General features: G+C 41.1%; 2 protein-coding genes across 4 annotated transcripts in view; one reads left to right on the forward strand and one right to left on the reverse strand.

Moving 5' to 3' along the window:
• The window catches only part of rbpjb (recombination signal binding protein for immunoglobulin kappa J region b), a 56,988-nt gene extending 51,779 nt beyond the window's left edge, over positions 1 to 5,209 (forward strand). For 2 of the 3 annotated variants that reach the window (XM_037758599.1, XM_037758598.1), the window contains exon 10: positions 1,098 to 5,209. In XM_037758599.1, coding sequence (XP_037614527.1) covers positions 1,098 to 1,422 — 325 coding nt within the window. In that variant the 3' untranslated portion in view covers positions 1,423 to 5,209. The remainder of the gene's footprint in view (positions 1 to 1,097) is intronic. The other variant, XM_037758597.1, reaches the window with a different exon arrangement.
• cckar (cholecystokinin A receptor) lies at positions 4,868 to 15,247 on the reverse strand. The gene is made up of 5 exons (XM_037758601.1): positions 14,489 to 15,247; positions 13,226 to 13,477; positions 9,287 to 9,548; positions 8,629 to 8,756; positions 4,868 to 7,891 (listed from the first exon to the last, which is right to left on the reverse strand). Exons 1-5 carry the CDS (start codon positions 14,613 to 14,615, stop codon positions 7,284 to 7,286), a joined length of 1,377 nt encoding a protein of 458 aa, XP_037614529.1. The 5' UTR covers positions 14,616 to 15,247; the 3' UTR covers positions 4,868 to 7,283.
• Between the last annotated feature and the right edge of the window lie 774 nt (positions 15,248 to 16,021).

Raw genomic sequence — 16,021 nt, forward strand, 5'->3', positions numbered from 1 at the left:
AGCTGTATGATCCGTCTTCGTCAGACCTGTGCAGTGCTTATTTTGCTTTGAATGAGCCAAAAACATTTTAAGAGCCAAGGTACTCCAATGTTACACCCTTGTAAAATGACATTGAGCACTTAACTTTTATAGACAGATTATATTTTATGTGTTTATACGTACCACCCAGCGAGCATTAAGTCAGAGACGATGGACGAACATGAAGGTCCAGAATGACCGCTGTCAGCGAAACAGTAGGACCTCCCTGACTGCAGCGCTGCAGACCTCTGACATGTCTTTTTTAAAGAGTATATTTATTGATTTCTATTGACATCTCATCATATTTTTCAAATAAACTAGTGTTTATGTTTTGGTTTCAGAACGATTTACTACTTTGTAAACTCAATAAACAATTTAAAACCCTTTTGGATTATCTGAAAAGTGCATAGTCACAAAGCTGGAAACAGCAGACTTTGCATTGTATTCCAGATGAGATATATACTCTCTCCAGCGTGTTCTGGGTTCTACCCCAGGCCTCTTACCAGTTGGACGTACCCAGAAAACCTCTAAAGGGAGGCATCGAGGAGGCATTCTGATCAGATGTCTGAACCACCTCAGTTAGCCCCTTTCAACGCAAAGGTGCAGTGGCACTACTCAGAGCTCCCTCCGGATGTCTGAGCTCCTCACCCTATCTCTAAGGCCGAGCCAAGCCACAATATGGAGGAAACTCATTGCAGCCGCTTGTATCCGCAATCTCATTCTTTCGGTCACTACCCAAAGCTCATGACCATAGATGAGGGTTGGAACGTAGATAGCCTTCAGACTCAGCTCCCTTTCTATCACAATGGTCCGGTACAACGACGGCATCACTGCTGACGCCGCACCGAACCGCCTGTCCATCTCCCGCTCAATTTTACCTTCACTTGAACAAGACACAGAGATACTTGAACTCCCTCGCTTGGGGCAGGGACTCCCTCCCAACCCGGAAGGTGCAATCCACCGTTTTCTGGCAGAGAAACGTTGGAGATACGTAGTTTTCATAATTCCAACAATACTTTGTGTCACAGACGCTTTATCATCACTATTGTGTTGTTTCTTTCCCACCAAACCCTCTACAGGTGTGCGGAGAGCATGCTGTGCGTGGTGCCCGACATCTCCGCCTTCCGCGAGGGCTGGCGCTGGGTGCGGCAGCCCGTCCAGGTGCCCGTCACGCTGGTTAGGAACGACGGCATCATCTATTCCACCACACTGACCTTCACCTATACGCCGGAGCCCGGGCCGCGGCCGCACTGCAGCGCCGCCGGGGCCATCCTGCGGGCCGGGAACTCCAGCCTGCTCAGCAACAACAGCCAGGAGGCCGGCCCCGGCGTCTACGGCCCCAACAGCACCTCCAACGCCGGAGTCACGTCCTCATCCTCCGCCGCGGCGGCCGTGGTCTCCTAACGCACACACGGGGGCCACACACATACGATATATGCCTTGAGAGCAAAATGTACCCACAAGGTATATAAAGACTACGGGAAATAATAAACAAAGACTGACTCACTCTAAAGTGCTGCGTATTAATTTTGGATACAAAGAAGCTGAAATGGAAAAAAACAAATTGGCGGGATAAAAGGAGCGAACGCAGGGGGAAATCTGAAGGAGGAGTGACATCACAACGGGAATAAGCGCTCCTTGACCCCGCCCCCTCTCCTGTGGTTACTTTAGGGACCTGCCTATCCACTTCTGGTGTTTGGAATGAGTGAAATTCCTGCCTACCTTTCTATGGCTGTGAGAACGGAAAAACCACAACAACAATACATCCACCAGTGTACAAAAAAAAAAAAAATCTCTTGAAAGGAAAAGTATATTTTTGCTCCTCCCAACCCCCTCCCACCACTTGTTTTATAATTATTCCTTTTGTTTTGTGTTATTTTTGATTTCCTAAAAAGGGGGGCTGGATGTATTGTTGTCGGAGGGAGCGCGAGGACGCAGAGGGACACACATAAAACGTGACGATAACATAGTTTTTATGGACCAAGGATCTTGTATAAGCTTTAGTAAAGGTACATTTTTCTCCATACCTTTTTTGTATTAAACATATAGTACACTTTTGTTACCAAATAGTTTCTATTCTTCCTCTGAGCTTGGGCTTTGTTTTCCCCCCTTTTTGAGGTCCAAAAATCCCAACCTGTATGTTATTGCGACCTTAACTACAAAACGCCTGCTTTTTCAGTCTTTCAGATTGAACTCTTTTTTTTTTTATACTTCTTCTGTTGGGGAAAAAAAATCTGAAGTCTGGGTTGTTTATTTTACATAGGCGAAGGTTGTTTGTTTTTTTAAAATTGGGGAATAACCTCAGAGGGCCTATGTTTTTATCATTGGTTTTTATGAAGTCTTTAAAAAGAAAAGCTTTAAGCAACGCCTCTGCCTTGCCTGCAATACTCTATGTGCGCTATGTCTCCTTCTTGGAAAAGTATACACGTCAGTACATCTCACATGGAGCCATAGCAACATCTGCAGAATACATGAAAAACTAGACTTCCACAAAACGAGTCAAACTAATGTATCACGACTTAAAAAAAGGATAGCCTTAGTACTGTATATTCTTACCGTGTACACAGTCTCACATATCTAATATCTGTTGCTCTATCGGTTTTTTAACGTATCATCATGTAGTGAAACTAGCGAGGTGTCTTCCAGTTGTGTGCTGTAGTTCTGGTGGCATTTAACTTCCAAAAAAAAAAAGACTTTTCAATTCGATGTGGCCTTACCGATAACGTCAATTACAAACAAAAACTCATCTTTTTCTTCTCTGCTGTTTACTCACCTCGGAAGAAACCTGTGCGTAGCACAAAAACAAGCCTCGCTTCTTATCACTGGGAGCTCTGCTGTTTTGGGCTCAATGCTGCGGCTCCACCTTATCATGCAAAGCAAAGCAGCCTTCTAGAAGGACCTCTCAAAGCCTTCGTTTGTTTTCGTCGGTGTACAAGTACAATAAGCCCGTTTTTTATTCTCATGCGGTGCCCAGCACCTTTTCACTCTTTGGTACACGAGCGCTGTAAAAGCTCTTTTCAGCCTTCTTTTTTCAACAACAAAAACAAAAAAAATCTGTGGTTTATTATCTTTGCAGAAACAAAAGCGTGTGTACATTGTCGAGTAGTTGCACTCATCCGTGTTCATGGCGACCGCGTCTCCTGTAGGAGTATAAAGGCCTTCTAAATGTGTGTTATTGAAGATGTGCATTTTTCCAAACAGAACAGCAATATTGTACAGGTCATCGTTTTTTTTTGTCCGCCTGAGCACTAGTTCACCAGCCAGCAAAATATATGTGTGTGTGTGTGTATGTGTGTGTGTGTGACTGTCATACTGTATGTAGTTGCTGTAATGGAATATTGAGTCAGACTCGCTCCATTTCAAACTGCTCTCCAAAAAAAAAAAAAAAAGATATGGGGTGTTTCTGTCTTCCACCAGGATCCAAATGTCTGATGATAATTGTGGATAAACATTCAAAGGCAATACTTGTGATCTTAGTATTACAGTACAACTGTATACACACTTCCGGGAGAAAAAAACAAAAAGAACAATACTGTAACTTGAATGTCTGCTTAATGAAGTGTTTTCCTACAAACAAAACCCTTGAAATAGGAACAAAAAAGGATTCGCTTGCACCCCTTTTCAATGTAAAAAAAAATAATAAGTTATGCCGCCACCCTCGCCCCCACCTGTTAATGTTAAATGTTTTATATTGTAATATTTTTTAAATTATTGGTACAAAGTCTCCCCTTGTCTTATGTCAAAAAAAAAGTGCATTATTGCCCGTGCTGCCTAGGTTGGCCTGGGAGTGTTTTTTTTTTTTATTTTATTTTTTTAAAGGGGCCACTTCTTGTATTGGTGCAGCAGCAACGGTGTAGCGTCAAATACTTGCGCTCCTTCACACTGAACTCTGCAGGTCAACCTGAACCCTTTACTCTGCAGGATGGAGGTCACACAATCTTAACTGTAGATTTTTAGTGTTTTTTCTACTAGCTCTAAATTCAGTTTTTTTAAACATCACACACCCCCGTTTCCCCCTCGAGGATATTTTTTTTTTTTTGTTTACATGCTGAGTCGCCTCTGACGGCTAACCGCCCCCCAGCTCCTCTACATATTCATCACGCGAGTCTGAACAGAAGCAGCTTTGTCACAAAACTAATAAAAAAGGGGGTGATGCATGCTTTTTAAAAAAAAAAGAAAAAAAAATGTGTCGCCTTGACAATCTGAGCTGGTTTACAGTTTATTTCTCTTAAAACGTTAAGAGATAGGGAGGATACTATCAATAAAAGGGGTCAAAAATGTTACATGCCTTCTTGAAAAAAAACGCACGCTGGCGACAAAAAGAGAAAAAAAAAAAAACGCCATCTCATTAGCGATGCTTTTTTTTTTTTTTTTTACAAAACATCTTAACTGGTTTCTTTCTCTTTGTGTGTGTGTGTCTGTTCATATTTGTTTTTACTCTTCCAAAAGCAGCTGTTTGTTTTTTTTTTTTATAATGAGCTCTGAACAATGTATGTATCCTCTAATATGCCAAATGTCTTTTTATAATGTAGATTTCATGCACTGCTAAACAAAAACAGGGCAGAGTGAGAGGCAGCTTTAAACAAATAAAAAAAAAAAAGGAGTGTGGAGCCCTTCTCTGTCGCACTCAGCCTTACTTCTCCTTAAGACTATTTGGCTGTTTGCACTACAGAGCGCTAACCTTTTTCTTTTTCTCTCACACACATTTCATCCTCACTCTTTTACCGCTCATGTTTATGTATGTACATTTGGAGTTCCCCATCCCTTCCCCTCCCTTTTCTTTGTTTTTAACATGAAGCCTGTTATGCTTAGCTTTGCTACAGTCGGATCACCTTTCCGTTTTTCCCCCCTCTCCTCTCCTTTCTCCTTTCACTCTCACTGTATCTGTGTATTATTCTAGTAAATGGTAAGCAGAGGTGTCATTGTGGTAGTATACTCAGTGCTCAAAGAGGGTTGCTGATGGTAGAAACCTGTGCCGTTTGTAACATTTAGCAATAACGTCAAAAACAAAAGGGGACGGTTGTATTTTTTTTTTTTTTGATAACATAACGTTAGTTTTGTTTTTTGTACATATTGCAGCTCCAGATCATGCTCAAATCTGTATGTCATTAAAAGAAGAAAAAAAAACGTGAAAAAAAACTTGCAATATTGGCATAAAAATGAGAAATAAAAAAAGTGATATAAAATCTCACTTTGTGTTACGTTTTTAATTTGTCAACAGAAGCATAAACATTTTTTTTTTTTTTAAACTCTAAATAATTAGCTAAAATAGTACAAATATATAACCCAGACTTGTGTGTCGTCCTTTCCTCCAGTGACAGTTAAGCGTCTCCCAGGGCTTTGGGTGTCTACCAAGCCCAAATGGAGCTCTTATCCTTGGGAAGAAGTCCCAGCAGACTCCCCTTTTTCTTTCCACCACTTGTCTGGGCCCTAATGCCCTCTGTCCTTTTAGATCCACTCTTATTAAAGCCGTTAAAAGCTCCAAGTTACTCTGCCCAAAGCCTTCGCAGACGCATCTGCACACTTTGCGCTCGAGGTCTTTATATGGTCAACCAGACGTTGGTTATTCGGAGATGGCTCGTGTGTCTGTACATAACCGAAAGAACACGTCCCCGAAAACCACTTCCAGATGTACTACTATATAAACCTGTAAAATTACATTCAGTTATGTGCAGGTTTAACAGAACTTCCGTCAAAATAGGGCAGGCACATTATCATATTATCATGCAATAAAACAAAAATCTCCATCAATGCATCAAACCTAAAAAGTACGAATTTATACAACAATATTAACAAGAAAACAAAATAAGTTGCTACATGTACGCTGCTATATTTAACAGTATGAATCAGTGGACATCGGGTGGGTAATGCCGGGAACTCGCTCTTTGAAGAAGAGGGGATACAGGTGTCACTAAATGATAAGGCCTCTCCTGTTCCCATAGCACACACAGTACAACCCCTGTAGGCATATCCATACAAACTGGGTCAAGGACGAGAGCAGCACTGTTTGTGCACCGGAGGACTGTTTTGAAGCTGCTGATTACAGTTGCATTGCAGTGTGACAGATGACAAACAAACAGCCTGTTTACAAATGTGTTTTTTAAAGGACCACAACCGACTTTTAAATGTATTTTCCCCATCTTCCAGGAAAAGCCTTTAGTCTGCAGTTATTTCCATACAGAAAGTCAAATGTAAGAGCGGTAGCGATCTTCTCGTCTAACTCTTGAAAGAGAAATCGAATTAGCAATTTCTGTAATGCTGCATTCAGGAGCCAATGGCTGCCTGGACAGTTAGGAAAAATACATTAATGAACTAAAAACATAAATGCTTTAAAATATGGTGAGGGGTAATATCCTGTAAATTGTACATGTAGCCTAGTTGAGGAGCTAAACTTCGGTTCAATCTTGACCTTGGAAACAGCTGTTTGATCGCATCACATGGTCTTCATCAGCACGCTGCAGTTTGCCCAATTGTCATAGAAATGTAAATGTTCATATTTCCCTTTTTGTTAGGAGCGCTTTAAGGACCTCTCATCCATGTAGGCTTAAAAGTTGAGTTCATTTTTGACCAATTGGACCAACTGGACAAACTATCTGCTGATGAAGATGAGCTATGATTGAAGGCAGTTACTAATTTGCCCTTGAGGTGAGATTATAGTCACGTAAGAATACCACCTATAGGGTGAGTACTTTTTTTGCAAATTGTCATAAACGTTTTTTTTCCAACTTAGATGAAGCAGACGGTGTTGTGTGAACTGTTCATTACAGGTAAGTGAGAAAACATAGACCTGATCCTAACATGCAGTCTAATCCTTCTGGCACCGATTGGTTATTTCTCACCTGGTGGTGCACATTTGAAACAATGAACTCTCTGGAAACACTATTTGGACTATCTGTGAAGTTACACTTACTGTGGTAAATGTGTTTTAAAGAGAGTGGTAAACTACATGAATTGGTATTCTGCTTCATAAAAGCACTCCCTTCGCTGTGTCGGACTTGAGGCCCCTTCAAGGCTTTATATGATCAGGCATTAGTCAGTCACAAAACATCTGGCTGTGTTGATATCTGCTGTGAAAGCACTGAATGTACACCTCTACCGCTCCACGGTCATTAACTATTGTACCCACTTCGTGTCACACTCCAAAGCTAAAGCGACGCAGCTGCTCATAAACTAGTCCTATAAGCACTGTGACGTTAAAACAAAGATTTCCTTCAAGTGTTTACACTCAGGCCAGAGCTCTTACACACACACACACACAATCCAGTTTAAGTCACCTCACTCCAGGCCGATGCACGGATGCCGGTGTAAGTGAAGCGTGTGTTGGCTCCGCTTGGCGGGGTATGACCATTCTGCTCAGAGGTCTTTGGCCCTGCTCTTAATCTGCCCGATTCCCCGTTAGCTGCCCTGATTCCAGGTGACCTCCCCATGCTGCCGCCGCCGCCGCCGCCGCCCCCTCCATCACTCTTCGTCAAGCAGCTGCAGCAGGTGAACGTGGACAGCATGCCCTGGCGGAAGCGCTTGTTCATGAAGCAGTAGATGATCGGGTTGACGCAGGCCGAGGTGTAGGACAGCAGGTGGATGTAGGAGATGGGCGCCCCGGTCAGGCGGTAGGCCGAGCGCCGGTCGAAAGCCTGCCACGCGTTGACCACAAAGACGGGAGTCCAGCACAGGAAAAAGAGGAAGACGATGACCAGGAGCATGCGGATCACACGCTTCTTGGCCATCAGGTTGCCAGGGCTGCTGCCGCACACACGGCTCACCGTGGACTTCCTGCTGGAGCCTGAACCCAATGAGAAGCTCTTCTTTTTAGACGGCTGCAGGTAACAACCGTCACTGTCGCCAGGCTTGATGCTGCCAGTGCTGGATTGTCTTTCTGCCAGGGGGAGAGGATATGAAAAGAAAAAAGACTGGAGTGTAAGAGTGCAATTTTATCAGCAGTATAAAAGCCCTCATGACATGGAAAGTTGGGGTTGCGTCCGTCAAATAAATACCTATAAATGTAAGACTTTCCTAAAAGCCAGGGCTGCATTACCAAAAGATTAGGGTGAAAAGCATCATGTTATGTGTCAAGTTAAAGCTGGTGATATTCTATGTTTTTCTTCATGTCAAATCAAGAAAAGACCAAATTTAACAATGAGTTGTTCCTACCAACAAGTATTTTCTGTGTAGCCAATCAGCCAATCTGTGTAGAAACACATCATAAAGCCACAAAACATGTTGTTTTTCTTGCCATAATTCTCCATTTTTGTCCCAAAAACTTTTAAAAACACATCATAAAGCCACAAAACATCTTATTTTTCTTGCCATAAACCTCAATTTTTGTCAAAAATGATAAGAAAAACACATCAAAAAGCCACAACATTGCACTGGGTGATGTGTTCAATTCCTTTGGACATGGGAACTGTTGTTTATTTTGGAGTCAGCCTCACAAACCTGCTGCTGTAAACACTCACTTGAGCACCAAATGTGTATCAATCTGCAGCTGAAAATAGTCCCAACGAAATGCAGCTTTTACTCCCGGTTGAGTAACGTTTGGTAAAATCTACAGTTGCTTAAAAATTAAAATTAAATGTTGCTTTTGATCACCATGCCATGTTTTTATTTTCATACCTCTGCTAGATTTCCTGCTGGACAGCTCAAACGAGATGCCCCGGTAGAGCTCCATGCAGATGAGTCCATAGGCTGTCATCATGACGATCCCGGGGATTAGGAAGAGCAGCAACAACAGGGACACATACCTGCGAGGGACACACTCATTGGAGTAAACAAGCATTCACTGTCATTTAAATCAACACCCGGGCCAAATTGCTGTGCTAATTATAGAAACCCCTGCCTTTGAGTCTGATATCATCATGTCAACATGACCGTTTATATTGTATTTGATGTGCGTTATACCTTGTATATTTTCCACATTGTTTAAACTTTTCTTTTTTTATTATCACGATTTAAATGTACGTTTAATCCGGTCCCAAAAAAACACTTTTCAAATGTGCTCTATGAATAAATCGACCTGACAAGTTGATTTTATTATTAAAAATTGTGTGCTTTTATTTTGAAGGGGTCAGATCTGTGTCCTGCCAGAAGATTTTCCCAAGTGGTCGTCTCTCACCAGCAGCACCAGACTGAGAAAATCAATAGAGGGGCCATCTGAAATTAGCAACGGGCTACTTTAGCTGCCACCCAATCTGAGTGCATCCGAGTGTGAAGACGCCCTGCTGGGACAGTAAAGGTACGACGCTCCCTAATGCACTTATTTTTTTCAGCTCACCAGGACTGCTGGATGACGTCATTGGGCCACACCAGGCGGCACATGAACCCGGTGCTGTTGTTGTGCCGGGTGAAGGGCTTGAGGCCGCTAGAGATGGGGTACGGCAGCATCAGGATGAAGGACGCCACCCAGGTGGCGGTGATGACCTTGGCGGCGTGGGATTTGGTTTGCCACGACCTGGAGGTCAGCGGGTTGCAAATGGCGCTGTAGCGCTCCAGGGAGATGGCCACCAAGTTGAACGTGGAAACACACACAGAGACACCTGCACAGATCAGACAATCCAGAAAATAGATGACTGACTTTTTTTAGTTTTGGTGTTGAGCCCTGATTTGTTGAATATATGATAAAGAATGATCTGGCCATAGCAATCATAGAAACTGTCTCATTTTTTTTTTTAAAGGAATAGTTCGACATTTTGAGTTCGATGAAAAGATTGATATAAGACGTTATCTTAGTTAGCATAATAACTGGACACAAGGGGAAAGAGGTAGCCTGGCCACCCGATTCAACTGTTATCAGGCCATTAAATAGGCATTATCAGTCACTATAAGCCTCATAGATGTGGGTCAGTAGGGGCCTACTAGGCCTTTAACACTGTAAAAGTGAAAGCGACACTTAAAAACAACACGTTGTCAAACTGAATGAAACATTATGTTTTAAACACAAACAAAACAGGTGATCGACCATGTGAATAGATGATAAAAACCTACTAGTGGGTGTAGCAGGGCCCTACTGACTTGTTTTTCCTCCCTCTGCCGTGGGCTTTGTAACACCCAGAATGCTCAGCATCCTCACAACATGTGTTTACTCCAGCGCTTGTGATGCTATGACACATTAATTTTTCCGTCACATTAAATTTAACTGCCGAGCGCCCACGGAGAACATCCTGCACTGTCTGTCACCAGATCAGCGTTAACACACTCAGTAACAATAAGAACTATAAATACATTCAAATCATTGCTGTGTACGATCCAAGAGGAGCGACACACGAACGGATAAACACACGGACAAATTAGGTAATCATCCTGGATGGCAGCGCTCTGATCTCACTAGATGGAGCAGCAGGAAGTAAGGAGAAGAATGAAAATCCGATTTCCTAGCGGACCTGTAATTGGATGAGAATGAAATATTAGTAAAGGTGCAGCCATCTGTAATGGCTGCACCTTATTACAAAGCTCCCAGTGGAGGAACTTCTGGAATATTTATCAAAATCACAAGCAAATTAAAGCCAAGGGAGAGTTGTTTCACATCCCTGATCTGATTGTCTGTCCGTGGCCTCTGCTATTGATCTTTTGCGAAATAAATTAGAGATGACTTAAATTGGTAATTGGCATAAAAATTGACAAGTAATCAGCCTTTTTGTTTCAAATTGTTGTGCTTATAAAAAAGGGAGATCTGTCCACTGCCTCAAACAAATACAAACTCTTTGGTATGATGATGGAGACAACATGATTGGAAGGATTTTGCATAGATGCTGCTCAATTCGAGCCGATTCGACTGTCATCAGGCCATTAAATAGACATTATCAGTTGCTGTAAGCACCATAGATGTGGGTCATTAGGGGCCTACTACACCTACTACGTTGTAAAAGTGAACAGCTTCTTTAGGTTTAGGCAAAAAAAAACACTTAAAAAATATTATGTTTTGGCTTAAGATACCTACGGTTGTGAACTCAAGGACAACTACACATTGTCGGTGTGTTTTTGTCCCATCCATTGACACCGACCACCACCCCATCTGGCGTTTAATGGCGTCCATACCACAGCATCTGACGTCCGCTTCTGCTCCTGTCATAATTACTACGGTCGCTAGAAGTCGCTGTCTTGTTATTTTATATCTTCTTTCGATGATCTACCATGTGAATCGATGATAAAACCTACTGGTGGGTGTAGCAGGGCTCTAGTGACCCACATCTATGGTGCCTATAACCACCAGTAACGCCTATTTAATGGCCTAATAACAGTCTAATCGCCCTGTTTTTTTTTAAGTCTAACTACAATCTAAACTAAAAGCAGGCATTTTGGATTCAGTTATGTGATAAATTTGGTTTTATTTAACACGACTATGTTATGCTGTTTACTTGCACTGAGCAGTCTTATGTTCAGCCACTCTATCTTGCTGAAGCAAGATTTCACACCTCTGTAATTTGCAACTTGGACCGTATAAAATTATCTGCTTGTATGTACATGCCGTAAGCTCAGATTCACAGTAAATCACAGTGAAACTCCCCCCCCCCCCCCCTCAGCAGATGAGTGTGAAAACAGCCTTTGTTTTCAAACTCTGCACAGACATGATTCTGCACAGTGAAGCTCGAAGCTCACAATTTTTGAGAAGAGGGGAGCTTTAAAGTTCTGTTGATAATAGTCTCAAGCTGATTTGAGGTTTGTATGAATTAAATTCTTAATTCGTGTCATTCATGAACATTTATTTTGTTCGTGGTTGAGCCATCTATTTACCATTGTGCTCAAGACTCAAGAACAGTCTAGATTGCACATTAAAATGTAATTATAGTAGCAGGAAAACCTGAACTGGTGCTGCAAATATGGCTTCAGGTAAACAGGTTTTAGCTCATTATTAGCTCATTAAATCACTAGGAGCATGCAGGGAAATTAACTTTATGCAGGATGTGCCCTAAGCTGACTTGTCTCCTCTCTCTGACATACAGTATAATACAATAACCAGCGCAATAAAGAAAACATAATATTAATGCACAATGTACCCAGAGTTTAATCATTTAGCATTGACAGAAGTATTATGCAGAAATAGGGTTGAATTAGAAGGCAACAGAGCATCAGTGCATAACTTTTACACATTTAAATCAAACTTGGAGGCAAAATTTTAACTAATTTGGCAATTTGTCTATTTGCATCTGTTGTCATTTGCTTTCGTTGAGTAAAAGAAAGTCCACTTTGGGTGGGGGATAATGATAAATTGAGGTAGCGCAATAATATCTGTATCTAGATTTCAACAATATGTCGGTAACCCTAGAGGGAACTTCATCACATTTTCTCTACTGGAAGGACACCCTATAGGACACTTTAAACCATTTTCACCACTGGAAGGCACCCTAGAGGACACTTCATCACATTTTCTCCACTGGAAGGGCACCCTAGACGACACTTTAAACCATTTTCACCACTGCAATGGCACCCTAGAGGACACTTTAAACCATTTTCACCACTGGAAGGGCACCCTAGTGGACACTTTAAACCATTTTCACCACTTGAAGGGCAACCTAGAGGACATTTTAAACCATTTTCACCACTGGAATGCACCCTAGAGGGAACTTCATCACATTTTCTCCACGGGAAGGGCAACCTAGACGACACTTTAAACCATTTTCACCACTGCAATGGCACCCTAGAGGACACTTTAAACCATTTTCACCACTGGAAGGGCACCCTAGTGGACACTTTAAACCATTTTCACCACTTGAAGGGCAACCTAGAGGACATTTTAAACCATTTTCACCACTGGAATGCACCCTAGAGGGAACTTCATCACATTTTCTCTACGGGAAGGGCAACCTAGACGACACTTTAAACCATTTTTTCCACTGGAAGGACACCCTAGAGGGAACTTCATCACATTAAGGGTACCCTAGAGGGCATTTTAAATCATTTTCACCATTGGAAGGCACCCTAGAGGGCACTTCATCACATTTTCTCCACTGGAAGGGCATCCCAGAGGGCATTTTATCATGTTTCATCTACCAGGGGCATCCAAGAGAGCACTTTTACTGCATTTTTTTTTTTCAAACATCGAGGCACCGAGGGTTGGCGGTCCTCCTGGGTCCACCAGTGGAGACATTAGTCTTAAAAGGTCCGAAAATTGTATAATGTAATGGAAGATTTAAGACCACAAAAAAAGACAATTAAGTCTAACAATTAATATATATCACAAATTTAAAGACCACTGTGATACCACAGTTCCACTCACCCATGAAGTACATGACCAGCTTGCACATGCCGGTGCCAAATATGAAATCCCTCATGAGGTTGGGGATGAGGGTGAAGGGGATGCAGAACAGAGACACCATCAGGTCGCTGATGGCCAGAGACAACAGGAAAAGGTTGGTGACGGTCCTCATGCGCCTGTTCCTCACCAGGACCACGATGATGAGGCTGTTGCCCAGGACGCTGAGGAGGAAGATGAGGCTGTAGAGCAAGATCCTCACTGTCTGGTTGATGTCTGAGAGGAGTGGGAGACACATGGGTGCAACACACATAAACTCTGGGCAATGCATGTCATTCTTAAAATGTGTGCTATTTTGACTCTCCCTCACACACTCTCTCTTTATATTATTTTTTTCCCCAACATTATATTTATTGTTTTTTTTGTTCATTTTAAAACAACAGAACAAACATTCACAAACATCCCCAATAATAACGTTCTCGGTACAAAGAAACTTAATAAACCTAATATTAATATAAAATAAGCCAGTATAGATACAGGAAAAACATATTATATACAAAAAATAGATATATAAGTAAAAATAACTCTCTCTTTATATTCTTAAATTCATTTAAATCACTCTAATATTCCTAAAATATTCCTATCTAGCAACTTGTATTATACAGTAGATTTGTGGTCAGTATCTCTTTGGAGTGTCACCATGATAAGCCAAAATGGAATATTTTTATTCTTCCTCTTGGAATTTATATAAGGAAATGTGCAGACTTTGTGCCATTTAATACTCTATTGTGTTGCCACAGCCTGTATAGTGGCATTCCTGCTCACTTGGCACTGTCAGAACTATTGTTCATTCACAACACATGTGTCACTAAACTAACATATAGCAGATTGAATGCATATACCCTGTGACTTCCCTGCACTATGGACTATTTCCTATGACCTCCTATATACATTTTTTTTATCTGAGCTGTACCAGTGTTTGTTGTTGTTGTTTTTTTTTTATTAAGTTTGTGAAAATAAGAAAACCCAATAAACATTTTAGTGTAAAAAAAAAAAACATATAGCAGACTACATTGGCTTTTTGGAGGACCTGAACCATATGCGTAATGCGCACTGACTCAAAAAAAAAAAAAAGAAAAAGCCCAAAGCAGTCGCTTTTTTTTTGGCAAAAAACCGCAGAGCTTGCTTTTGGAATAAAAAATAATATCACATTTCTGAATACAACTATTGGACATTATGTTCCATATCATTTTTTTATAGACATATAAATATGTAAATGCACTGTACCTTTAATTTCGTGTGAAGGTTCCTGCTCGCTCTCGCACTCTGAAAGATTCCTGATCCCAAAATTACACAAAATCTTGTTGAGATCAGTTGAATTTATGAGCATGTCCTGTATCGTAAAAGCCTCCATTTCGCTTTCTCCCTTGATATAACCTCAGGTAAAAAATCAATCATATATGTGCATCATAAAGAAAATAGAAAAAAATGCTCCAAATGGATGAAATGTATCCCAATATTTCCTCTCAGACGATTTAAAAAAAGAAAGAAAGAAAGAAGAAAAGATATTGATAATGTTGTCTACAAGTTTTCTGTGCGCTCCCACAGTGTGGTGCGCTGCGCTCCTCTGGTGCTGCTCGGCATCTCCAGCTATACTGACTACATGTGCTCGGAGCGCATTCTGGAGTGCTCAGTCCGCGTTCTGGAGTGCTCAGTCCGCATTCTAGAGCGCTTAGTCCGCATTCTGGAGTTCTCAGTCCGCCTTTAGGGTGTGAGTGCAAGTCAGCATCCCACCTCCTTTTTTATAAAACACTCAGTCATAAATCATTGCAGTAATAGAGATGCAATGATACATTGAGCATTCTTCCTGATTCTTTATTAATACCCAGTGGCGGCTGGTGGAACTTTTTCATTGGTGGGGCTGTGGTGCCACATCCAATCAATTTCAGCAAACATCCCGGTATGATTTAATGCAAAAAAAAAAGAGAAGGTATCAAAAAAACTACTTTGCACTTAAATAATTAACAATTATATTATTCCAACAGAAAGAGTAAATAATGCTTTTAAAAAAACACAGCAGTATAAAATGTACTCAGTGGTGGAATGTAACTAAGTACTTAAATAACATTTTGAGGTACTTCTACTGTACTTGAGTATCTCCATGTTCTGTTACTTTCTACTTCTACTCCACTACATTTATCTGACAATTTTAGTTACTTTACGGATTCAGATTATTAAAGGTCCCATATTATGCTAATTTTCAGGTTCGTACTTGTATTTTGTGTTTCTACTAGAACATGTTTACATGCTATAATGTTAAAAAAAGCTTTATTTTCCTCATACTGTCAGCCTGAATATGCCTGTATTTACCCTGCGTCTGAAACGCTCCGTTTTAGCACATTTTGATGGAATTGCAACAGAATTGCGCATCTAGGCAACAGCTTGGGTCCATGTGTACTTCCTGTCAGCTGATGACATTAACAAACACTGCAACCAGGAAATAAACTGGGACACATTTAGAATGTTTACGTTTAAATCTGTGTCAAGGGTCTAAATATTGTATATTCGTGACATCACGAATGGGCAGAAATCCTGACAGCTTGTTTCAAATGCAGAGTTTCTGAATACGGGCTGTGTGTATTTCCCTGTGGATTGAGTGTTTCGATACTTTCACAGTATTTATATAGGACTTAAGCCTGCTTTATAATAAAAAAACATGAAAATCTCACTTTTTTATAATATCGGACCTTTAATGCAAAAAAAGTGAAGGTATCAAAAAAACATTACTACTTTGCAGTTAAAATAATTAACAATTATTTT

Source organism: Sebastes umbrosus, chromosome 22 (genome assembly GCF_015220745.1).
Source record: "Sebastes umbrosus isolate fSebUmb1 chromosome 22, fSebUmb1.pri, whole genome shotgun sequence".
Taxonomy (NCBI): domain Eukaryota; kingdom Metazoa; phylum Chordata; class Actinopteri; order Perciformes; family Sebastidae; genus Sebastes; species Sebastes umbrosus.

Excerpts from the sequence above, each read along its gene's own strand:
- cckar (XM_037758601.1), bottom strand. The coding sequence starts at position 14,615 with ATGGAGGCTTTTACGATACAGGACATGCTCATAAATTCAACTGATCTC. Across the intron at positions 9,549-13,225 it reads GCTGGTCATGTACTTCATGG|GTGTCTCTGTGTGTGTTTCC; the intron begins GTGAGTGGAACT and ends TGATCTGTGCAG. Across the intron at positions 7,892-8,628 it reads CAGCAGGAAATCTAGCAGAG|AAAGACAATCCAGCACTGGC; the intron begins GTATGAAAATAA and ends TCCCCCTGGCAG.